Source organism: Prionailurus bengalensis, chromosome B3 (assembly GCF_016509475.1).
Source record: "Prionailurus bengalensis isolate Pbe53 chromosome B3, Fcat_Pben_1.1_paternal_pri, whole genome shotgun sequence".
Taxonomy (NCBI): domain Eukaryota; kingdom Metazoa; phylum Chordata; class Mammalia; order Carnivora; family Felidae; genus Prionailurus; species Prionailurus bengalensis.
In genome coordinates this window covers 84,882,853-84,909,541 of record NC_057355.1, presented here as the reverse complement: position 1 = coordinate 84,909,541, position 26,689 = coordinate 84,882,853, and the positions used below count along the sequence as shown (strand labels likewise).

General features: G+C 38.6%; 1 protein-coding gene across 4 annotated transcripts; it reads right to left on the bottom strand.

Annotated features, from left to right (window-relative positions):
- Positions 1-328: 328 nt before the first annotated feature.
- Positions 329-26,689, bottom strand: FAM177A1 (family with sequence similarity 177 member A1). Of its 4 annotated transcripts, none has more exons than XM_043555991.1 (6): positions 26,579-26,689; positions 26,361-26,481; positions 19,535-19,708; positions 5,660-5,726; positions 4,496-4,593; positions 329-2,344 (listed from the first exon to the last, which is right to left on the bottom strand). In XM_043555991.1, exons 2-6 carry the CDS (start codon positions 26,451-26,453, stop codon positions 2,138-2,140), a joined length of 639 nt encoding a protein of 212 aa, XP_043411926.1. In that variant the 5' UTR covers positions 26,454-26,481; positions 26,579-26,689; the 3' UTR covers positions 329-2,137. The 4 variants fall into 4 exon arrangements, with proteins under 4 accessions (XP_043411926.1, XP_043411928.1, XP_043411927.1 ...); XM_043555993.1 differs by lacking the exon at positions 26,579-26,689 and adding an exon at positions 24,562-24,675 and having other exon boundaries at positions 26,361-26,473; XM_043555992.1 differs by lacking the exons at positions 26,361-26,481; positions 26,579-26,689 and adding exons at positions 24,562-24,675; positions 25,498-25,619.

Below are 26,689 nucleotides of genomic sequence, written 5' to 3'. Positions count from 1 at the left end.
TGATGTTTCTTTTTAGGATGTTTCAATAAAAAGTATTCAAGTTAATATTTCAACTAAAAACACTATTTTTAAAAATCTGTCTAGCTTTATTAACCAGTACCAGGGTTACACTGTACAAAACTCCATTTCGTTAAGGATTTTGTTAGAGAAATTAACTCAGTGTAAAGATTCTCAATTATACTGTTCTGTGTTTAATTTGTTTATGAGAAGAAAGATTAGAAGAGGGCAAAATATCATGAACTATGATCCAAAGGAAATAGTAATTATAAAAAGAGTTGAAAAGGAAGGAAAATTGAAAGAGGCTTAAAAATAAGACAAAACCATTTAATGCATTTCTGGGAAATTTTATAGTTTGCATAAGTAAAGTATAAAAATTTAAGGCACACTGAATAACTATATAAACATTACAAACTGGCCACTGTTGGACAAGTAGAGAAAGTGAAATTTAAGAAACAAAACCTTCATAATTCATCTTCCTTCTACTACAATCAGAAGAGTTTCTAGGTAAACTTTCAGATCTAGTGCCTTTCAAGAGAGAAGATTCAGATCATCTTTAGATATGCATGCCTTCACTGGATAAACCAATAAATATCTGAGTTAGAGGTCCTATCTCAAATGAAGTTTAAAACAAATTGGAGGAGGTCAGGTTAACATGTTTCAGCGCTACTGGTAAACTAAAATTTATGGTGACATTAATTACATAATCTGAAGATTAATCCTTTAAGTACTAAATTAAAGAGTTTACACCCATGACCGAAAAATTACCATCATATACCATGAAGTACCATACCACAAATCCTTCTAACTGAAGATTCCAGATGAAAAATTATCTTTCCTAAATCCTTCAAATTTTAGTTGAAGAACTTAATGGCCAGATGTTCGTGTTCACTGATAAAAGATTTCCTTAACAGGCCTACTGTACCCTATGTTAGAGTTTCTCTGAAGCCATATTTTATATAAAAATACTTAAGACTGAAAGCTTAATGCTGTTTTGGACAACCATTAATCTCTGAAAGCTTTAAGTTTGTGAAAAAGCTTTTAAGAGCAGCGTTTCTGAAATACTCCACACATTCTTCCTTACCCACATTTAGTTATAAATCAGTCATACAGATATCTGTAAGACTATGAGCACATACTTAGGAATATTTTCAAAATCAGTTTCATATTACACTTTTGTTAAGTTTTGCCAATAGCACAGTGGACTCTAGAGAACTGACCATACCTGGGTTAAGTAAATTGTCCACCTTACTGTTGTTACTTTGAAAAGGTAATAACCAGTCACCACTATGCTACCATGGCACCTTATACAATATTCAACAGTGAGCCCCTGAAGGGTTAAGTCTTCATCTGTCCCTTACTCCACCCACCTCACTGCAACGACTTATCCCATAGGAAGCATTCAGGGTCCACTGAGTGACAAAACCAGGATGCCATGTGGATAACCACTAGGTGTTACCACTTGAATACAAACACGTTAATAAATTCATCCCGTAACTAGTGTTTTTAACATAATTTTCAAAGCTAGTTATTTGAGTACTGAAAAAGAAAAAGATTAAGTAGTAACCTGCATTAAAAAAAGTAAACCCATCTTAAAATTGGTGTTATCTTTTCATAAAATATTCTCAAGGAAAGAAAAATCAAAGTGCTTTTGTCTTGCTCCTTTTATTACACACGGTAAACCATCCTTAGTATGAAATTAATGGTTAGATGTATAAATGTAAGACAACATGAGAAAATCTATGGGGGAAAGTCCTCATTTTAATCTGAGACCAGGAAGATCAGCTCCAATTAGTCTTAATCAGTAATTTAACTATTTTTTTTCTTACAAACACAAATAACAGACACGTTTGATAATTTAACTCTTAATTGGCAATTACGGCTCTAGAATGTCCTTATTTTTTTAAAGAATATTTTAAAACCAAAGCACTAACTTGACATACAGTAAAAGCATAATATAAATGCCCAAATTTCAGATCTGGCTTTTGCTAGATAGACCCTAAGAATAAAGAAACATTTCTCCCTTTCCAGATAATAATTTAAAATATAAATAATTGTATTAAGTCCCACTGAATAAAGAATGTGAAAGTTCCTGATATTATAAAAACCCTAGAGTTTGAAGTTTGATAGTCATTTCATTCTACGGTGGGACAGAGACTGGATTTTGTTTGTTTTCCATAACTACTTCACAGTCTGCCTCCATTTCAAAATTGAGATTCACAAATGAACTGGATGCCCCTGTTTCTGGTTGATCCGTCTGGACAATGGAATCAGCTGGCAGTTTACTCTGCTGGTACTGTCTTTCTGCTTCTTCAGACATCCTGTTTTCTTCTTCTTCTTCTTCTTCCTAAAAAGAGGAAATATCAAGAATTGTTGAAATATAAATGCCCAGAAGAAATATTTGTTCCCCTGCTTTCAACTACTTGTGCCTTTGTTTTTTTTTAAACTAAAACATTAGTGTCATGTCCAATTCAGTTTGGTCAAATTAAGACAAGACTTACCTCCCTGTCCCCTGTTCCCAAACTGAAATGGAAACTATTATATGACATTTTAAAGAAAGTGATGTTATTTTTAAAACACGGTACAGCACTGCTTCCCTTAGATGGGACCTGAATTAACTTTGACAAAGGCTATATATTTTCAGATTCTAATCTAAATTAAAAAATTGCTAGAGGCGCCTGGGTGGTTCAGCCAGCTGAAGAAGTGTCTGACTTCAGCTGAGGTCAGGTCTCGTGGTTCATGAGTTCGAGCCCTGCATCAGGCTCTGTGCTGACAGCTCAGAGCCTGCAGCCTGCTTCAGATTCTGTGTGTGTTTCTCTCTCTCTGCCCCTCCCCCACTCATGCTCTAACTCTCTCAAGAATAAACATTAAAAAAATTTTTTTAATTGCTAAATACTGTATCACTTCAATTATAGGATATCAGCCTATTCAGTGGAATAGGGTGGTCTATTCACTAAATGGTATAACATGGTTAATGCTTCTGTAAGCAGCTTGTATACAGATAAGGCAGTCACTGCCCTCAAGAAGTCTACAATCTAGGAGGGAAGTTAAGACATGTAAAAAGAGTATTAAGACAGAAAGGAATAAGCGCTATAGAGATTTAGACAGTAAGTAATTTCCAGTTCCAGAACTACTAAATTCATGGAAGAAGTGGCAATTGTATCAGTCAACACAATATGGGTAGTTAATACAGAATAAGTAACCTGTCAAGATCACTCTAGAGCTTGCTTGAGAGAAAACAAGAAAAAGAGAACACTTAGGACTCTTTAATAGTCCAGGTGAGGTAATGAGGCTGTAAACAAGGCTGGTAGTGTTAAAAACACTCATGTGTTCATAAAACATTTTTGAAACCATATAACAAATATAAAGTAAGCTGCCTTAGGCACTCTCCCGTTGCACTCTGCTCCAGTGACAAAGTACTATTCTAGCCACTTCTCCAGATACATGACTTCTCTTCATGCCTCTACATTCTAGCTTCAGCTGAGCTGCCCTCCCCATTTGCTTGAAGGAAAATAATAAAAGATTCCAATATTTATCCCATGCTCATCTATATACATTGGGTGCTTTTTCTAAGCATTTTACATATTAACTCATTTAATCTGTAGAGCAACCCTGAACATGGATGCCACACTTCTGATTATTAAGATGAAGAAACTGAGGCTTACATGGGGCACCTGGGTGGCTCAGTCAGTTAAGTGCCTGACTTTGGCTTAAGTTGTGATCTCCCAGTTCACGAGTTTGAGCTTGCACTGGGCTCTGTGCTGACAGCTCGGAGCCTGGAACCTGCCTCGGATTCTGTGTTTCCTTCTCTCTGCCCCTCCCCCCACTCACACTCTGTTTTCCTCTCTCAAAACATCAATAAACATTTTTAAAAATTTTTTAAAAAAAGAAACTGAGGCTTTACAGACGTTAAGCATCTTGCTCAAGGTTACTAAGTTAGAAGTGGCAGAGTCAAAACTCGAATTCAGACCCTTTGGTTCTTCAGCCCATGCTCTTGAGAGCTAAACTTTTCTCATTCCTTAAGGCTCAACCCATTTTACCCCCACCCTAAGACCTCACTACATTTGCAGACAAAATTGCTTCACCTCTTAGTGCCTTAACAACTGGCACTTACACATTTCTAATACTTGTAATTTTCTGTGCACCTAACCCTCCACATCTATATATCCTAAGTATAGAGACTAAGTCTTCTTTGCTCATCTTAAAATTGCAAAAACAATCCAAAGAGAGATGTATGAAGATTAAATAACACCTCACATAACACCTAGCACAATGAAATCTAGCTTAGTTTCACACCAAGATCCTAGAGAAATTTCAGTATTAAAAAATACATAAATTAAAAATATCTAAGTTGATAAATTAATAACACTAGAATGAAATGCCTATCCTAAGGGAGCTCTCTTTTGGGCAGCTAAGGACGATATATATGCTCATTACACAACCCATGAAGTCCACAGTAAACCGAACTGAATGAAAAAAATGTAAAAAGGAGACACACCTCCTTCTTCATCCGGTAATACTCATCGATGGCATATTGGTATTTAGGGGTGCTGATGCCCAAAACAGATGCAATCTTCTCTCCAAGAAAGTCACACACTAAGGATACAAAAGTTAGATGACTTACACAATTCCATAAACTTTTCTTAAGTATTTTCTATGTGCAAGACACTGTAAAAATACAAAAGTTACAGTCTCTGCCCTCAGGGAGATTATGAACACTTAATACATCTCTTCTGTGTATCTTCCTTGATTTCCCCAAGAGGCAATAGTGGCTCCTTCTGTTCCTAACAACACTCTCCTTATACCTCTAATTATAACCCATATCACCATGTATTATAATTATCTCTTATGTGTCTATTTTTTAAAGAAAAACATATACTCTTAGAGAGTTGGGACACCATTAGGCTGTAGGAGAGGAAGGGCTTGTTCTCTAACACTCACTGAGTGCCTGCCACATGCCAGGCATTGTGAAAGGTTAGACTCAGAAGGGCTGATGAAGCACATCCAAAATGTAATCCAGGTCTGAATGTAAAGCTCATGTTCTTTTCATTACACCACACTGTGTAGGTATATTAAGTGCTCAGTAAACGTTTCTTGTATGAATTACTGCTCAAAATTAGCTCTAGTAAAAAGCAGAAAATGACAGAAGCTATGAGGGAGTTAAAACTGGAAACAGAGGAAAGCTTTATGATTTAAAACCTATGTTTAAAGTTAGCATGATTAAGTCATAAGGTGATAATTCATTTCCTTCAAATATGACTTAGTTACAGCTCAAATTAAGATATGAAGTATTAATGAAATTAAAATATAAATGAATTGTAACTACAGGCTCTAGAATAAGCAAACAGAATGACAACAGTATCAGTAGGAAATCATGTAACAAAATAGCAAAATAGCTGCTGACAGAACTAAGTTTCAAAAACACAAAAATTAATATAAAATAAATTAATAAAGCCATTTTTCAGTTCTTTAAAAAAAAAAAAACACCACAACCAGAAGCTGAAGATTAGATTAACATCTTCTAATGCTAGCTAGCTGCTGAAAGTAAAGTAATTACCTCCCTATTGTTTCTCCTTCACTTTGGAAACACCCCATTTGGCAAAGCTCCTGTTTTTGGAGCATATTATAATAGTTATACAATACTCAAACAGAAAAGTAGTACCTGAAAGGGTTGATGTGGCAGCTCGAAGCATGTAAAACCATAAGTAGGGGCCCCAGGTAAGTTTTGTCTGCAACAAGAAGTCAGGTTAGCAACATTCATACCTAAACTCATTCTGTATATTTAGGCCAGAATGAAGTAATCAAATACTTGGTTGGCACATAAAACATTCTATAAATAGTACTATAGACTACAATCCAACTAAAAATTTAAAAGTTTTATAGACAGAATTCTACAAAGACATTTTATATTTACCCATTTAACTACCACCACCTTAAACCCATGGAATAACCAAAAAAAGCAGCAGCCCCTAAAAATGGAGTTGGTAAGTCATAGTCTTGATTATTTATGAATTTACAATCTATAGCCTTTCTCCTGTCTTGCTGGTTTTTTTGCCTTTATTATTGATAAGCACAGTATCAGAGAGATGATGCAATAAATAGAAAGGGACCTTAAGAAATCACACAGTACATGGGAATGCAAACTGGTGAAGCCACTCTGGAAAACAGTATGGAGGTTCCTTAAAAAACTAAAAACAGAACTACCGCTATGACCGAGCAATTGCACTACTAGGTATTTATCCAAGGGATACAGGTATGCTGTTTTGAAGGGGCACATGCACCCCAATTTTTATAGCAGCACTATCAATAACAGCCAAAGTATGGAAAGAGCCCGAATGTCCATCGATGGATGAATGGATAAAGAAGATGTGATATACACATATACAATGGAGTATTACTTGGCAATGAAAAAGAATGAAATCTTGCCATTTGCAACCACCTGGTTGGAACTGGAGGATATTATGCTAAGCGAAATTAGTCAGTACGAGAAAGACAAATATCATATGGCTTCACTCATATGAGGACTTTAAGATACAAAACAGATGAACATAAGGGAAGGGAAGCAAAAATAATATAAAAACAGAAAGGGGGACAAAACATAAGAGATGCTTAAATATGGAGAACAAACAGAGGGTTGCTGGAGGGGTTGTGGGAGGGGGGATGGGCTAAATGGGTAAGGGGCATTAAGGAATCTACTCCTGAAATCACTGTTGCACTATATACTAACTTGGATGTAAATTTAAAAATAAATTAATTCAAAAACATTTTTTAAATCATACAGTACAACATACTTTATGATACAGTAGGCAAATTAAGATTCAGATAAATGAAGCAGAATAAGTAAGGGTATATCAAATGAACTTTCAATGGTGGGAAAATAAATGACCAATAAGCAACAAGATGAGTTTTTCTGTTTCTTTAAAGGTTATAAAGGGGGGCGCCTGGGTGGCGCAGTCGGTTAAGCATCCGACTTCAGCCAGGTCATGATCTCGCGGTCCGGGAGTTCGAGCCCCGCGTCAGGCTCTGGGCTGATGGCTCAGAGCCTGGAGCCTGTTTCCGATTCTGTGTCTCCCTCTCTCTCTGCCCCTCCCCCGTTCATGCTCTGTCTCTCTCTGTCCCAAAAATAAATTAACGTTGAAAAAAAAATTAAAAAAAAAAAAAAAAAAGGTTATAAAGGGACTAGACCATATAGCCCAAGACAAGCTGACTGTATATTTATAGGACCAATGGTAGAATAAAATCTACATTGTACAATTCCATTGTTAATCTTGATGCTGCACTTCCCACAGAATACTTCTGTGAAGCTTGCCACACAGATGACAGTTTGCCTCTGTGGATGAAATCAGTAATATAAGCATGCTTCACTATACCAATATTTTTGTTTACCAAAAGGAAGTAGAGAGCAATCAATCAAATAACAATTATTATTATTATTTTAATACTGTTTCCAGGAAGGAGAAAAAAGATAACATTCTTAGCTAAGATATGTTCATGATTATAAGGGTATTAAAACAGCAAACACAGGAATATCTGTAACTGGGTAGACAAACTAAAGAGAAAAGGGGGAAACATATAACACAATCTTCTCATGAAAAGTGGGTAAGCGAATTTCTGTGACAGGATTCTTGGAAAGACACAGAAGTGAGTTAGCTCCTCCACTTCTATTTACACAAGAATGAGTGTCCAAGCAAATACATTCAACTAAGAAAATACTGTATATTTATGTTTTCCTCAATCAAATCTAATATATGTATATCTTCTACATTCAGAGCAGGAAGCATCTCTCTTATTTGAGGATAAGGGTTATTTTAGGGACTCTGTTTAAGATGCTCTCATCTTAATGTTTACCTTTTTTTTTTAATGCTTATTTTTGAGAGAGAGAGAGAGAGAGAGAGAGAGAGAGAGAGAGAGAGAGAGAAAGAGAGAGCAAGTGGGGAAGGGCAGAGAGAGGAAGACACAGAATCCGAAGCAGGCTCCAGGCTCTGAGCTGTCAGCACAGAGCCCAACGCAGGGCTTGAACTCACAGACTGCGAGATCACGACCTGAGCCGAAGTCAGACGCTCAGCAGACTGCGCCACCCAGGCCCCCCTTCATGTTTACCTTACAGTCCTTCCAGCAAATGGGACAGTGCAGTAATCTAGGGAATGGAACCAGTTTCTATAACACATTATAATGATAGGGCCAAGAAACTACTTAGAAAGGGATTAAGCAGGCTTTTGAAGGAAAGCATATATTTCTAAGTGGACCAATTCTCCTGGGGTTGTTTCTAGAGAGAACAATTGCTAATAACCATGTGGTGACTACCAAAAAGTCAAACCTGCTCCAGAGCTGAGAGACCGGATAAGGATCCCCGAATAACATCTATCATCACACACAATTATACAGAATGAACGTATAGGGCTCTTTGTTTAAACACTGACCTCACTGAATCAAAAGGACAGATGACTCAAGAGCCTACAATGGAACCTTGCCACTACTGCCAGCATCGCTACCGCCACCACCATCCCAGTAATAAGAAAAATGGACTAGATCTTGGTCTTCAAGACTTCCAGTTTATGATGCAAACTCAAGCTGATTCATTTTTTCTACAAAAATTTAAGTATCAATCTCTTCCTGCATAAAGTATCCATCTCTTCCTTAATAGAGAACTATTGAGACTTGCTATCTTTTTGGTTTTTAAACTTATTTTTATTTTTTATTATTTTTTAAATGTTTTATTTGTTTTTTATTCTCAAATTAGTTAACATTCAGTGTAGTCTTGGTTCAGTAGAATCCAGTGATTCACCACTTACATATAACACCCAGTACTCATCCCAGTAAGTGCCTTCCTTAATGCCCATCACCCATTTTCCCCACCCCCATCAACTCTCAGTTTGTTCTCTGTATTAGGAGTCTCTTATGGTTTGCCTCCCTCTCTGTTTATACCTTATTTTTCCTTCCCTTGCCCTATGTTCATCTGTTAAGATTCTCAAATTCCACATATGAGTGAAATCATGTGATGTCTTTCTCTGACTTATTTCACTTAGCTTAATACCCTCCAGTTCCAACCACATTGTTGCAAATGGCAAGATTTCATTCTTTTTCATCACTGAGTGGTATTCCATTGTATATATATACCACATCTTCTTTATCCATTCATCAGTTAATGGACATTTGAGCTTTTTCCATAATTTGGCTATTTGTTGATAGTGCTGCTATAAACATTGGGGTTCATGTAGCCTTTTGAATCAGCATTTTTGTATCCTTTGGATAAATATCTAGTAGTGCAATTGCTGGGTTGTAGGGTAATTCTATTTTTAACTTTTTGAGGAACCTCCATACTGTTTTCCAGAGTGGCTGTACCAGTTTGCATTCCCACCAACAGTGTAAGAGGGTTACCCTTTCTCCACATCCTCACCAACATCTGTTGTTTCCTGAATTGTTATTTTTAGCCACTCCGACAGGTGTGAGGTGATATCTCATTGTGGTTTTGATTTGTATTTCCCTGGTATGAGCGATGTTGAGCATCTTTTCATGTGTCTGTTAGCCATCCGGATGTCTTCTTTGGAAAGGTGTCTATTCATGTCTTCTGCCCATTTCTTCAGTGGATTATTTGTTCTTTGGGTGTTGAGTTCGATAAATTCTTTATAGATTTTGGATATGAACCCTTTATCTGATATGTCATTTGCAAATATCTTCTCCCATTCTGTCAGTTGCCTTTTAGTTTTGTTGATTGTTTCCTTTGCAGTGCAGAAGTTTTTTGGTTTTTTTAGATTTTTTTTTTAGTGTTTTATTCATTTTCTGAGAGAGAGAGAGAGAGAGAGAAAGAGAGAGAGACAGCGAGCAGGGGAGGGGCAGAGGGAGACACAGAATCTGAAGCAGGCTCCACAGCCCAGAGCCTGATGTGGGGCTCGAACTCACGAACCATAAGATCATAACCCGAGCTGTAGTCAGACGTTTAACTGACTAAGCCACCCAGGCACCCCAGCTGTGCAAAAGCTTTTTATCTTGATAAGGTTCCAATAGTTCATTTTTGCTTTTATTTCCCCTGCCTCCTCCAGAGGCATGTCAAGTAAGAAGTTGCTGTGGCCGAGGTCAAAGCAGTTGCTTCCTGTTTTCTCCTGTAGGATTTTGATGGTTTCCTGTCTCACAATTAGGTCTTTCATCCATTTTGAATTTACTTTTGTGTATGGTGTAAAAGTGGTCCACATTCATTCTGCTGCATGTTGCTGTCCAGTTCTCCTAGCACCATTTACTAAAGAGACTGTCTTTTTTCCACTGGATACTCTTTCCTGCTTTGTTGAAGATTCACTGGCCATATATCTGTGGGTCCATTCTGGGTTTCCTTATTCTATTTCATTGATTTATATGTCTGTTGTTGTGCCAGTACCGTACTGTCTTTTTTTTTTTCTTTTTTTTTTCTTTTTCTTTTTTTCAATGTTTATTTATTTTTGGAGCAGAGAGAGACAGAGCATGAACAGGGGAGGGGCAGAGAGAGAGGGAGACACAGAATAGGAAGCAGGCTCCAGGCTCTGAGCCATCAGCCCAGAGCCCGACGCGGGGCTCGAACTCACGGACCGCGAGATCGTGACCTGGCTGAAGTCAGACGCTCGACCGACTGCGCCACCCAGGCGCCCCAGTACCGTACTGTCTTGATGATTACAGCTTTGTAATACAGGTTAAAGTCTCGGATTTGATGCCTCCAGCTTTGGTTTTCTTTTTCAACATTACTTTGGCTATTGGGAGTCTTTTGTGGTTCCATACATATTTTGGGACTGAAAAACTTACTTTTAGATTACAAAAGTAATGCTTATTTACTGTATAATACTTAGAAAATGGGGCAAAATATAAAGAACATCTAAGCCACCCATTTTTCCACTACCTGTAAATAATTATCATTAATATTTTAGTATATTTTCTCAGTCTTTTCCTAAGCGTGTATGTTTTTTACAACCCTGTCATACTTTCTCTATCCTGCTCTTTTTCCCATTTACAATATTGGCATTTACCCAAAAGAACTGAAATCTGGACCTTGAAGAGTTACTTCCACTCCCATCTTCACTGTAGCATTATTCACAACAGCTAAGATGTGGAAACACCTAAATGTCCACTGACAAATGAATGGATAAAGAAATTGTGATGTATACATATAATTGAAAAATTCATCGTGAAAAAGAAGGGAATCTTATCATATACAACAACCTAGATGAAACTGAGGACATTATGCTAATAAAATAAGCCAGTCTCAGAAGGACAAATATTGCATGATAGGCCAGCAATCAGCATTTCTGATCCTGCCCACAAGCCACCTATTATTGAGACTAAGTTCCAGGTAAATGCAGTTGACAGGTAGGGGATTCCTTCTGTCAGCCCCCATTCATGGAATGGAGGCTATATCATGGGCACGGTGCCACTAAGAATACTGGGGCACTAATAGGCCCGGTTCATGAGGCAGTGAAAAAAACCAAGAAGATCTAAGGCTCCCCACCTCCACCAAGCAGTCAGCTCTTAAAGTAGGTGTGTCTCGGGGCGCCTGGGTGGCTCAGTCGGTTAAGCGGCCGACTTCAGCTCAGGTCATGATCTCGCGGTCCGTGAGTTCGAGCCCCACATTGGGCTCTGTGCTGACAGCTCAGAGCCTGGAGCCTGTTTCAGATTCTGTGTCTCCCTCTCTCTGACCCTCCCCCGTTCATGCTCTGCCTCTCTCTGTCTCAAAAAAAATTAAACGTCAAAAAAAAAAATTAAAAAAAAAAAGTACGTGTGTCACTCAGAAATGCACCACTGTCCCTACCACCAACTTCAGAGCTCTGGTTAAGAGATTTTGCCCAGGAGAATAAGCCATAAAACAGATAGTTCCTAATCTTTTCCCAAAGGAACTGACTTCATTTGCAACAGAGCTGGAAAAGTTCAAGCCCAAAGGGTGCTCTCAAAATCAGTAGAGATTATGGTGAAAGGTAATTGAGAGGAAGTTCTTAGAGTGTATAAAGATGCAGGCTAAACTACAGGCCAGCTAGTTTTTTTTTTTTTAATGTTTTTAAATGTTTTATTTATTCTTGAGAGAGAGACAGAACATGAATGGGGGAGGGGCACAGCGAAAGAGGGAGACACAGAATCTGAAGCAGACTCCAGGCTCTGAGCTGTCAGCACAGAGCCCAACATGGGGTTTGAACTCATGAGCTGTGAGATCATGACCTAAGCCGAAGTCAGATGCTCAACTGACTGAGCCACCCAGGCGCCAACCCCCCCCCTTTTTTTTTTTTTAGGCCAGCTAGTTTGTAGGAGAGAACAGGACATGGGGAGGAGACAGACTTCACTAAAATAATCCAACAGTCACTAAACAGAACAAAACAAAACAAAAACACAAGCAAATAATAAGACTGGGTGGGAGGGAGGAGAGGGAGAAGGCAAGGGGCAGTACCCAGAGTTGTTGCAATATGTTATCTAAAATGTACAATTTCCAACAAAAAACTAAGAGTCATGCAAAGAAACAGAGAAGTATACTCTGTACACAGGAAGAAAAGCAGGCAACAGCAACTACCCATGAGTGACTAGGTGTTGGATTTAACAGAAAAAACATCAAAGTAACAGAAAACATAATTAAAGAAATGAAGGAATAACAATGTTGCATCAAAAAGACAAAATCAGGGGCGTCTGGGTGGCTTGGTCAGTTAAGCGTCCAACTTCGGCTCAGGTCATGATCTCATGGTCCCTGAGTTCAAGCCCCGCGTCGGGCTCTGTGCTGACAGCTCAGAGCCTGGAGCCTGTTTAGATTCTGTGTCTCCCTCTCTCTCTGCCCCTCCCCTGTTCATGCTCTGTCTCCCTCTGTCTCAAAAATAAATAAACGTTAAAAAAAATTTTTTTTTTAAAAAGACAAAATCAATATGGCACAAAAACAGACACATAGACCAATGGAATAGAATAGAAACCCCAGAACTAGACCCACAAACGTATGGCCAACTCATCTTTGACAAAGCAGGAAAGAACATCCAATGGAAAAAAGACAGCCTCTTTAACAAATGGTGCTGGGAGAACTGGACAGCAACATGCAGAAGGTTGAAACTAGACCACTTTCTTACACTATTCACAAAAATAAACTCAAAATGGATAAAGGACCTAAATGTGAGACAGGAAACCATCAAAACCTTAGAGGAGAAAGCAGGAAAAGACCTCTCTGACCTCAGCCGTAGCAATCTCTTACTCGACACATCCCCAAAGGCAAGGGAATTAAAAGCAAAAGTGAATTACTGGGACCTTATGAAGATAAAAAGCTTCTGCACAGCAAAGGAAACAACCAACAAAACTAAAAGGCAACCAACGGAATGGGAAAAGATATTCGCAAATGACATATCGGACAAAGGGCTAGTAACCAAAATCTATAAAAAGCTCACCAAACTCCACACCCGAAAAACAAATAACCCAGTGAAGAAATGGGCAGAAAACATGAATAGACACTTCTCTAAAGAAGACATCCGGATGGCCAACAGGCACATGAAAAGATGTTCAGCGTCGCTCCTTATCAGGGAAATACAGATCAAAACCACACTCAGGTATCACCTCATGCCAGTCAGAGTGGCCAAAATGAACAAATCAGGAGACTATAGATGCTGGAGAGGATGTGGAGAAACGGGAACCCTCTTGCACTGTTGGTGGGAATGCAAATTGGTGCAGCTGCTCTGGAAAGCAGTGTGGAGGTTCCTCAGAAAATTAAAAATAGACCTACCCTATGACCCAGCAATAGCACTGCTAGGAATTTATCCAAGGGATACAGGAGTACTGATGCATAGGGCCACTTGTACCCCAATGTTCATAGCAGCACTCTCAACAATAGCCAAATTATGGAAAGAGCCTAAATGTCCATCAACTGAAGAATGGATAAAGAAATTGTGGTTTATATACACAATGGAATATTACGTGGCAATGAGAAAAAATGAAATATGGCCTTTTGTAGCAACGTGGATGGAACTGGAGAGTGTGATGCTAAGTGAAATAAGCCATACAGAGAAAGACAGATACCATATGGTTTCACTCTTATGTGGATCCTGAGAAACTTATCAGGAACCCATGGGGGAGGGGAAGGAAAAAAAAAAAAAAGAGGTTAGAATGGGAGAGAGCCAAAGCATAAGAGACTGTTAAAAACTGAGAACAAACTGAGGGTTGATGGGGGGTGGGAGGGAGGAGAGGGTGGGTGATGGGTATTGAGGAGGGCACCTTTTGGGATGAGCACTGGGTGTTGTATGGAAACCAATTTGTCAATAAATTTCATAAAAAAAAAAACACAGAATCAATAAAAAAATGAAAATTATTAATGAGAACCAGATAGAAATTCTGTAGTTGAAAAGTGTAATAACTAAAATGAAAAATTCAGAAGAGGGACTCAACAAAAACTGACAGAAATGAAGGGAATAGACAACTCAACAATAACAGCTGGAGACAACACCCCATTTTGAATCATGAATAGGACAATCAGGCAGATCAACAAGGAAATTGAAGACTTGAAAAACACTATGAACCAACCAGACCTATCTATAGAACACACCACCTAACAACAACAGAATATACATTTTTCTCAAGTGTGTACAGAACATTCTCCACAAGACCAGATGCTGATATCCATAAAACAAACTTCCATAGATTTAAAAGGAGAGAAAGAATACAAGGTATGTTCTCCAACCACATGGGGGTGAAATTAGAAATCAAGAAAGAAAAAAAAATGTGAAAATTTAAGAAACATGGGGGAAATAGGGGCGCCTAGGTGACTCAGTGGGTTAAGCAACTGGCTCTTGATTTCAGCTCAGGTCATGACCTCATGGTCAGTGGATTCGAGCTCCACAATCAGCTAATGGCACAGAGCATGCTTCAGATTCTCCGCCTCCCTCTCTCCCTCTAACCCTCCTGCATGTTTTCTCTTTCTCTCTCTCTCTGTCTCCCCCCTCTCAAAAATAAATAAACTTAAAAAAAAAAAGTAGTTAAAAAAAAAAGAAATATGTGGGAAATAAATAACATATTCTTAAAAAACCAATAGGTCAAAGAGAAAATACTTTGAGATGAATGAAAATGAAGATATAACACACAAAATTTATGAGATGTAATTAAAACAGTTCTAAAAGGGAATTTCAGGGGTGCCTGGGTGGTTTAGTCAGTTGGATGACCAACTCTTGATTTTGGCTCAGGTCATGATCCCAGGGTAATGGGATTGAGCCCCGTGTCAGGCTCCAGGCTGAGCATGGAGCCTACTTGAGATTCTGTCTCTCTCTCCCTCTGCCCTTCTCCCCTGCTCACACATTCTCTCCAAAATAATTTTTTTTAGAAGGGGAAGTTCATAGCTAATTAAGAAAGAAGATAACCTAACCTTCCACCTCAAGACACTGGGAAAAGTAGGGCAAACTAGACCAACAGCAAGCAGATGGAAGGAAATAATAAAGACCAGAGTGAAAACTAATGAAATGGAGAGAAAAAATAAAAGAGAAAATCAATGAAACCAAATGCTCATTCTTGGAAAAGATCAACAAAATTGATCAATCTTTTGCTAGACTGACCAAGAAAAAGGAAGACCCAAATTACTAGAATCAGAAATGAAAAAACAGAAAAAACTATAAAGGAATACTGTGAACAACTGCATGACAACAAATTAAATAACTTACCTATAAGAAATAAACAGAACTGCCACAATGGACTTAAAAAGAAAGAAGACAATTTTGTAATAATAATAAAAAAAAAAAACTATACACAGGGTGCCCGGGTGGCTTAGTCGGTTAAGCGTCCAACTCTTAATTTTGGCTCAGGTCATGACTCCACAGTTCATGGGATCAAGCCCCAAGTCATCCTCTGCACTGTCAGTGGAGCTGCTTGGAATTCCCTCCCCCTCCTCTCTGCCACTCTTCCACTTGCACTCTTTCCCTCTCTCAAAATAAATAAACTTTAAAAAAAACAAAAACAAAAACAAAAACAAAACCCAGACGCAATGAAAAGCCTAGGCAGCTTCACAGGCAAAGTCTACCAAACATTTAAATAAGAATTAATACCAACTCTGGGGGCACCTGGGTGGCTCAGTCAGTTAAGCATCAGACTCGATTTCGGTTCAGGTCATGATCTCACAGTTCATGAGATCGAGCCCCACATCAGGTTCTGCACTGACAGCACAGAGTCTGCTTGGGATTCTCTCTCTCCCTCTCTCCCTGTCCCTTCCCTGATTTCTCTCAAAATAAATAAATAAACTTAAAAAAATAAAAGAATACCAATTCTTACAAACTCTTCCCCCCTACTCCCCCTCCAAAAAACCAGGAGTGGCAACAGTTCCCAACTCATTTTAGGAGGCCAGTATTACTCTGGTACTAAAACCAGACAAAGACCTTACAAGAAAATTACAGACCTGTATTTTCTATGAATATGGGTGCAAAAATTCACAGTAATTACCAGCAAACCAAATCAGGAACATATAAAAATAATTATATACAATGATCAAGTGGGTTTTATCCTAAGAATGTAAGGCTTGTTTAGCATCCAAAAAATCAATTAATGTCACTATACCAATAGAATAAAGAACAAAAATTTCAAAACCATCCCAATTGATGCAGAAAAAGCATTTTACAAAATTCAAGGCTGCATCATGATTTAAAAAAAAAAAGCCTAAGAATAGAGGGAGGTTCTTCAAACTGATAAAGGGAATCTACAGAACACTCATGGCTACATCATATTTAACAGTAAAAGATGGAACAGTTTCGCGCAAGATTTAGAACAAGATGAGAATGGCCACTTCTCAGCACTTCTATTCAACATTGTAATGCAGGTTCTAGCTAGGGTAATCAGGCAAGAACATCAAATAAAAAGCATCCAGATTGGAAGAGAAGAAAACTGTAAGAAAACAATTCCACTTACAGTAGCATCAAAAAAAAAAAACCACACTTAGAAATAAATTTAAGAATGAAGTATAAAACTTATACTCTGAAAATTACAAAACAGTATAGAAAAAAATTAAGGGAGATCTAAAGAAGTTAAAGATTCATGAATCAAAAGTCTTAAGACATCAATGCTCTAAAATTTATCTACAGATTCAACATAATCCCTAGCTAACTTCTTTGCAGAAACTGACAAGCTGATTCTAAAATTCATATGGAATTGAAAGGGGCCCAGAATAGTCAAAACAATCTTGGGAGAAAAAGGACAAAGTAGAAAGTCTCAATGCCTTCAACTTCAAAATTTTCTATAAGGCAACAGTAACCCAGACAGTGTGGTACTGGCACAAGGAAAGACATATATACATAGATCAGTGGAGGAGAACTGAGGGTCTAGAAATAAAACCACATTCTATGATCAAATTTGACAAGAATACTAAGATCATACAATGAGAAAAGAATGAGAAAAATGGAAAACCACATGCAAAATAATGAAGTTAGACCCTTACCTCAAACCATATACAAAAATTAACTCAAAATAGATCAAAGACCTGGGGCACCTCAGTGGCTCAGTTGATTAAGTGTCCAACTCTTGATCTTGGCTCAGGTCATAATCTCATAGTTTGCTTTGTAAGTTTGAGCTCCATGCTGACAGCACGGAACCTGCTTGAGATCCTCTCTCTGTCTCTCTGCCCCTTCCCTGTTTGTGCACTTCCTCTCAAAAATAAATAAAACATTTAAATAAATAATAAATAAATAAATAAATAAATAAATAAATAAATAAATGCCAGGTCACTCTAACTTTATATCAGTGAATTGTATGCCAAGTGAACTGTATTTCAATAAATCTTTTATTTCCTTTTTTTAATTTTTTTTTTTTTAGAGAGAGAGAGAGAGAGTAAGGGTTGAGGGACAGAGGGAGAGAAAGTGAGAGAAAGTGAGAGAAAGTGAGAGAGAGTGAGAGAGAGAGGGAGGGAGGGAGGGAGGGAGGGAGGGAGGGAGGGAGGGAGAGAATCTTAAGCAGGCTCCACGCTCAGTGTGGAGCCCAATGTGGGGCTTGATCCCATGACCACAGGATTATGATCTGAGCTGAAATCAAGAGCTGGACACTCAACTGACTGTGCCACACAGGCACACTTCAATAAAGCTTTTTTAAAAAAGAGTTAATCTTTAGGAAAGTAGTAAGAATGCATTCGTTTCTATGCAATGCTTTTATTATCAGTTTCTTTGTAAGTAGAGAGCAACTTTTGAGACAATGACTTTTAAGGGGAACCTGGGCAGCTCAGTCAGCTAAGTGACCAACTCTTGATTTCAGCTCAAGTCATTATCTCACAGTCTGTGAGCCCCACGTCAGGCACCATGCTGACAGCAGGGAACCTACTTTAGATTCTCTCTCCCCTTCCCTCTGCTCCTTACCCACTCATGCTCTCTCTCTCTCAAAAGAAATAAACATAAAAATTAAATTAAATTAAATTCATACATATATACACAATGTATATAAATAAGAATCCCTTCAAATTAATTTAAAAGAAAAACACTTATTCCAACAATTCTCCCAATGCATGAAACACCTCTGCAATGTTTTGCATGCATTTGGAAATGCCATCAGAGTATACTGCACAGTCCTTTGAATATATTCTATAGTAGAGACTCTGGATCTGATGTTTTTTTAATAACCAAAATTTATGAAGAGTGGAATCTAATAAAAAACTAGTAATAACATTTTTAAAATCGAATACAAATTAATAATTCTCTATCCTGTTATCCTGGTTTATTTTCTTTATAGCAATTTTCAGTCTAATAATTATAGTATGTATTTATTACCTGTCTGCCCACTAGCATGTAATAGAAATTTATGTACCCATTGCTGTATCACCAGTGCCTGAAAGAGAACCCATTAGAAAGTCAGTAAATATTGATCAACTAAACTCTCAAAAACCTACTTAGAGGACAACACTCCTTTTTAAGAACGTACAGCTAGTCCTATAATTTTATAGTATATCATGTATAATTTAGAAATTCTTAAATTTAGCTGATAAGGCACATAAAATTAAGAACTATTCACTCCCATGTTCTTTTCTTTTTAATTTTTTTTTAATGTTTATTTATTTTTGAGAGAGAGAGAGGGAGAGAGCATAAGCTGGAAAGGGGCAGAAAGAGAGGAAGACACAGAATCCAAAGCAGGCTCCAGACGCTGAGCTGTCAGCATACAGCCTGCCATAGGCTTGAACCCACGAACCACGAGATCATGACCTGAGCCGAAGTCGGATGCTTAACCAACTGAGCCACCCAGGCATCCCTGTACACTCCCATCTTCTACTCAAACTTTGAGGCAATATAAAAAGAACTGACAAATCCTAAGTTTTAGGTGGAAACTATTATAGTCCTTAATTCAAAGGGACTGGAATTCAAACACTCTTCAGTAAGATAACTCTTAAAGAAACCTAGCTACACTGACAAAGAATTCTGACACTCAAATGATTTCACACTACTGAAATGCAGGAAATATTTCCATCCATATTTGTAAAAATACTATTTTATACCAAAATCATAATGTATAATTTGATAATCAATATATAGTTAATTTAAACCTCAAAAGGCCCCTTCATTCAATGTTTAAGGGGAAACAAATCAATTTTAAAAACCACTGACAGAAGTATCAAACTTACTGGGTCAACAGTAGGCAAAACGTCTTTCTTCTCCAGGCTATCAACTTCATCTTCATCTGTGCTGTATTCTTCCATTGTTTCACCACTCACAAAGTGGATGACTCTCCTCGGGACTTTCTTCTTTTTTCCTATGACTCCGAGTTCTACATTTTCAAAGCCTCTTTCACTATTCATCTAATGTCAATAATAAGATAATGAGTTTCAAGTGAGGTTAATCTTTCAAATGGCGAAAAGATTCTTAGTTGCTGTATTGTAGGGAATTAAGAAACATAAACCAATCCTTAAATGTTTTTTTAAAAGAGGTCACATACACACAAGAGTGTCAGCATAAATGTGGAGTTTAATGAATAATAAAGCAAACACATGCACACTCACTACTGAGGGTAAAAAATAGAACTTAACCAATAAACGTTCTTGAAGTCAACAGCTAAGAAATCAAGCACTGCACTTCAAGTCATAGCAATTCCAATGCTATATAATATGTGAAGATACTCTGGACTTCACTCATTTAAAGAATAATGCTAATTATGGATTAATGTACAATATCAAAGGAAAATCATATAGATGCACATATACATACAGTAGAGACATAAAATAAAATAACAGTTCATGGCAGAGAATTCTACATCTCTGGATTTGGGCTTAGCTATGTGTGGGCAAAACAAAACTAGTATAACTTAACTCTGTTATCTCTCCTTTACCCAAAAGTTCCTAATTAAAATGCTTTTTAACGCCAACTGGTACCAAAAGCGAGCAAAACTATATAGGGAAGGGTAGACCCTGGGTTGAAAGCATCCCCCATGAAGACATTCAAACCGAAAAAAAATTTTAAACTGTGCAGTCCAAATAAAACTCATTTGTAGCACAGCAAAGGAAACAACCAACAAAACTAAAAGGCAACCAACGGAATGGGAAAAGATATTCACAAATGACGTATCGGACAAAGGGCTAGTAACCAAAATCTATAAAGAGCTCACCAAACTCCACACCCAAAAAACAAATAACCCAGTGAAGAAATGGGCAGAAAACATGAATAGACACTTCTCTAAAGAAGACATCCGGATGGCCAACAGGCACATGAAAAGATGTTCAGCGTCGCTCCTTATCAGGGAAATACAAATCAAAACCACACTCAGGTATCACCTCACGCCAGTCAGAGTGGCCAAAATGAACAAATCAGGAGACTATAGATGCTGGCGAGGATGTGGAGAAACGGGAACCCTCTTGCACTGTTGGTGGGAATGCAAATTGGTGCAGCCGCTCTGGAAAGCAGTGTGGAGGTTCCTCAGAAAATTAAAAATAGACCTACCCTATGACCCAGCAATAGCACTGCTAGGAATTTATCCAAGGGATACAGGAGCACTGATGCATAGGGCCACTTGTACACCAATGTTCATAGCAGCACTCTCAACAATAGCCAAATTATGGAAAGAGCCTAAATGTCCATCAACTGAAGAATGGATAAAGAAATTGTGGTTTATATACACAATGGAATATTACGTGGCAATGAGAAAAAATGAAATATGGCCTTTTGTAGCAACGTGGATGGAACTGGAGAGTGTGATGCTAAGTGAAATAAGCCATACAGAGAAAGACAGATACCATATGGTTTCACTCTTATGTGGATCCTGAGAAACTTATCAGGAACCCATGGGGGAGGGGAAGGAAAAAAAAAAAAAGAGGTTAGAATGGGAGAGAGCCAAAGCATAAGAGACTGTTAAAAACTGAGAACAAACTGAGGGTTGATGGGGGGTGGGAGGGAGGGGAGGGTGGGTGATGGGTATTGAGGAGGTCACCTTTTGGGATGAGCACTGGGTGTTGTATGGAAACCAATTTGTCAATAAATTTCATAAAAAAAAAAAACACAAACTCATTTGTAAATCAAATCTGGAAAACAGGCCATAAGTGTTCTATCTCTAAATTTCCATATTTCCTAGTGAATAATGTATAGATGACAACAGTTTTCCTGATAGTAAAAGGATTTTACAAATTTCAGTATAACAGTGTGTATGGAATTCTAATTACACTCAAATTTCATTCCTAGGGAAATACTAATTTTACTTCACATATATAGCCATGTTCCAAACTCAGAGTAAATGCACACTGTGGGAGAGGACAAGGTTTTTCACTGTCATCTTGCCTCAAGTTTAAACTCCTAAGAAAGGCTTTATTTCATCTCCTTACTAGAATATTTCAAAAAGGCCAGTGCAATTGTGAAGAAAAATCTGGCAAGTGGTTACTCCTAGGGACAGGTACTAAGACAGGGGCAGAGGTTGAGGCAAGGGAGTAGTCAAGGGGGCCTGTTATTCTTTTTTTGTATTTTGTTGTTTTCTTTGTTTTGTGATGAGACTATGTTCATGTATTACTGATATAATTTTATGACTAAACGAACAAAATGATATAGGACTACAGGACTCCCACGATTAGAGTCCACATTGGTGGGATTCTCTAGAATAGTCCAGAGTTCAAAAATTTCGTCCTCTATAAGGAGTCTTACACTTGTATATATGACCAAACAATTTAAAACCATGAATGTTGTTCAACCAACAGGAAAATTCTTTGAATTGCAGTTGCAGAGATGGGATTATACTGATAAAAATAGTGGACTAGAACTGCCCAGTTATACAAATATAAGTAACTTTACTTTTGCATTATTTCCTCTAATCCTCTAAGTTCCTTCTTCGAAAAAATATATGGCCTCTCTGTTCTTCACTTCCCAAAGGTAAGTTTAGTCATTAGCCAGGATTTGAATCCAGCTATAACCAACTCAAAGAACACATACATTGCTCCAAGACACACGAAGACATCACTGACAGCATCTACGACTCCTGTACAGTGAACTGAGATCATGAAAATCTTGAGAGCAGGGGCTATCTTTGGATTAACCTGAAAAAACAAAAGCCACAATTCTCCCTACCCTGTCTTGAAGGTTCAAACAAATCCTGGCCCTTAATGAGGGAAGACCAGCCCATTTATTATGTCCACAAACAAAATGGACAACAAATGGTCCACCAGGTTTACCTGGTCCCTAGGCACAGTGAGCCATTCCTACTCAATTTCATTTTTCCCCTTGAAATAAGATTTGGTTTATAGGTGTTCTGATGTCAATATTTCCTTCTGAACCATTACTCAGCTCTGCGGATCCCTTCACAAGCAAGGGAAAGTCAGAGGAGTTGGGTTATATCTCCAGTCATCACACTATCTGGATGGATCTGATGCCAAAGCAACAGTCCCTGTCGGTAGACAGAGCTGAGACCTTTCACAGCACATCACCGTGTCCCGTTCCACCCCCATTAGAGCAGAAGCAGCTTCTCACTGCTCCCTCTGGTAATTTCTCATCGGCTTAATTTTTCCTTTCTTAGATAAAGGCAAAGGAGAAGGCATATCTCTTATTGGCTCAACTACTTTACCTTCCTTCCTTGGACAACTTGAATACATCAAAACATTCTGGCTGGTTCATAACAATTAGTATAAACTTAGCTACTATCTCCATTAGCTGTGACTCTTGGCAATATTCCTTCCAAAAGATTTTTTAAAACCTGCAAAGGTGAAGGCTGAAACATGATTCATATTTTTCATTCCAACACCGAGGTTAAGTTTAAACAAAACTTTGAGTAATATTCTCTACACACAATATAGAATTAAAAATGGCATTTTATTTGCTCTAGTAACATTTCATATAAAGATTTTTATTAAAGAGACTTTTATCTAATGGCTTCCTTTTAAAAATTTAATATTAATTTTTGATACAGTAAAACCCAAGTTTTAGGTTTATCTTCTTAAACAGGAATAAGCAAACCTTTTCTGTAAAGGTCAGATGGTAAATATTTTAGGTTCTGCAGGCCATATAGCTTCTATCACCGCTGCTCAACTCTGTGAAAGCAGCCATGGACAATACATAATAAATGGGTACAGCTGTGTTCCAAAAAAACTTTATATAGTGGCTAGTGGGAATCTGGCCCATAGGCTATAGTTTGGTCAACCCATCATCTTAAGGAACGAGAGTGGCAAGTAAAAAAACCTGTGAAAGGCAGTTTATGACATGTGATTCCAACCTCTAGGGAAAAAGAAAGGGGGAACAGTGAAGGGAGGCATTGATGAGTAAAACCAACCAGAAAATGAAAATAGTCTGGTGCAAAATTCCCAACAATTATAAATGAAAGTTATTCTCTGAATTTTGCAAATGTTTCTTTTTTACTGATAAACAATAAACCTCTTAGTAAGAAAAATTTCACTGTCCATAATACAAATTCCATTTTAACAAATTCCAAAGATCCGAAAAAAGAGGTTCCTAACATCAGGAAATTAATAGATGCATTGTCAATTCACATTTTATAGTTAACCAGACTAGACTGTAAAGTAACTTATCTAGTTCCTCGGGGCCTGATTTTAACGGCAATTTTCTTTTTACACAGTCTCTTAGCACCAAGAACTTCTTTAAAACATGTATTGCACATCATGGAATTTATTCTGTGTCACCGTCCCCAACTAGGTAGCAACATGGAAGTAGGCAGAGTGTGTATCCTTCACTAGATAGTTCCTAGCACATCATAAGTTCTTGGTATCAGAGGTGCCACATAAATGAATGTGTAGCACTAAAATTTTCACTCCTTTAATAATATTGAGGCTCAGATTTTGGTTAAAAGTCTAGTCAAAGAACCTGCCTGATAGGATATCACAACAGGTACTGAATGGCCTGATTTGAGGTGAAATTCTAAACACAAAGCCAAGCTCCTATTTCTTACTCCTTTCCCTACACTGCATTTAGAATTTCTCAGTTCAGACAACTGATCAAGGACAGGAGGCTCTCCTTCCACCTAAGTCCCCACTTGGGCCTCTTTGCTCTAAATATGCTCAAAGGCATAGATCTGGGGTTCCCAGAGATGTTTCTGTTTCAGGAATGTGAATGCGAGAGCAAAAAAGGGAAAGTCAGAAAACAGTTTGTATAGTATGAACCTATTTATGTTTAATGCAGGAGAGACTATATATGCATAGGAAATCTCAGAATGATCACAACAGAAACTTACTTTTGGTGAAAGTGAATGTGAGATACTGGCGATGGGGGTATTCTTATGACTTCCTACTTTTTGTTCAACAGCCTCCTTTACTGTTTAGATATTTATTATGTTTCAACCAGGAATCTGAAAATAATATAATATCACTAAACCAAAAAACAAAGAGCCTCTCCTCAAACAATATTTAGCTTATAAATCATTACAGTTATGTTTACTTTGCTATTAGAGTGATTCAAAGCTTGAAGCAGTGATGAAAACAATGATAACAACAGAAGGAAAAACCAAATGAAAATATATCGAACACTACAGACTTAAAGGTCCAGTTCACATGTACCTGTCAGCAACAGGTCTCTACTGAAAATGAAAAGAGGCTCCCTAATCAATTAGTGTTGCCCCTGAATTCCTTCTTGGTGATGACTTTTCTCCTTCTCAAGTAGGAGAAAAACAAGAAATTCCATATTAAAACTAGTATGGAGAAAAGTTTTTGTTCATGCAAACTACGTTCTATACTACAAGAAGCTACACTCGCATTCACGCACTATTCCCTAGGAAACTGTAGTTTGGGGGAAATGTCTTACTAACATTCAGGTGGTGGTTAGTCTCAAAACTGAAGCTACCCAAAAAGCTTCATTTCCACTGAAGGTGGAAAGATTTCTACATAGGAGCAACTCGAGGTTCTTAATGGCCCACACTGTACTAATAAGCTAGTTTCAGGTGAAACAATTTCTTCATTAGTTTTACTTGGCCAAAGTTCCTAAACTATTACTTTTTTTTTTAATAAAAGAACACTTTATTATTTTTCTTAAAGTAGGCTCCACACCCAAAGTGGGGCTTGAACTCACCATCTTGAGATGGAGTTGGATGCTCCACCAGCTGAGCCAGTTAGGCTCCCCTAAACTACTACTTTAAACTATCAAACTGAAAACAAAACAAACCTCCAGACCTTACCTCTCTAAACTTCTGCTGTCCAACACAGTAACCACTAGCCACATGTGGCTAATGCTCCCTTAAAATGAGGATAGCCCAAACTTAGATGTGCAGTAGGTCTAAAACACACGCAGGATTCCTAAGCCTTGTACCAAAAAGAACGTAAAATATCTCGTTGTTAACTTTCACATTAATTACATATTTAAGTTTTTTGTTAAATTAGGTTAATAAAATATTAATATACAATTAAAAATTAAAATTTCTTTTTACTTTTTAAGTAATGGCTACTAGAAAATGTGGCTCCCATTATGCTTCTATTGGGCAGCTGCGAGCCTTAGTTACCCCGCGAGTGAAATGGGGATAACGCCCACATCATGCAGAAGTTATCAGGATTAAGTGAAAGAAAGCCTGTAAACGCTCAGCACACAGTTGCTATTAGCTAACCAAAGGGCACAAACAAGACACTCAGGCACTTGCACAAGGAGAGGCAGAGAAGTGTCTGAAGCCGCCGTCACCTGGCTTCCAGCTACTCTAAGGACAGCCTTTCGGAGCCACGCCTTCGTTCCTCGCTCGCAGACCCCAAGCTGGAATAGCACCCCCGGGAGCCCCCCACAGTCCGCAGAGCTGCCAGCGGAAAGGGTTGGTGAGGGACGCCCTGCTGTGGCGAGGCGTTCGCCCCTTGCCCCAAGCCGGTGCCTTTGGGCAGACGCGAGGATACCGTGAGGACGAACCCCGAAACGCACCTCCGGCGGGCGGCCTGCTGGGAGGAACACAACACCGCGCAGGCCAAAGAGGGCAGCCGGCGGACGAGGGCTGTCTCCTCTCAGCTAGTCTCTCCTAGCCCCAGCCTCCGCGCCGCCACCTCCCTCGCCGGCCCCACCTACCTGCCGAGTCGATTCCCTGAACGTCGCGGCGGCCGCAGCTCCAGAGGCTCCTACTGCTTCTCCCTCCGCACGGCTCAGAGGCTCCGGGTCCATCGTTGTCACCGCTACAGGGCTGCTGGCGCTGGCAAGATAGAACGTAATGGCCGATAAGCCCATTTCCATTCTCCGCCTCCCCACCCAGGCGCGGACCGAGCCGGCCGTCACGAACTGGCACTCACCCGCAGCGCCCACCTCGCGCCGCGCCCGGCCACGCCAAGGCAGGAGGAGTGGGGCTGCCTTGATGGGTGGGACCTGCCTGAGGGGCGGGGCCGGCCGGCGCCTCGCCCCCC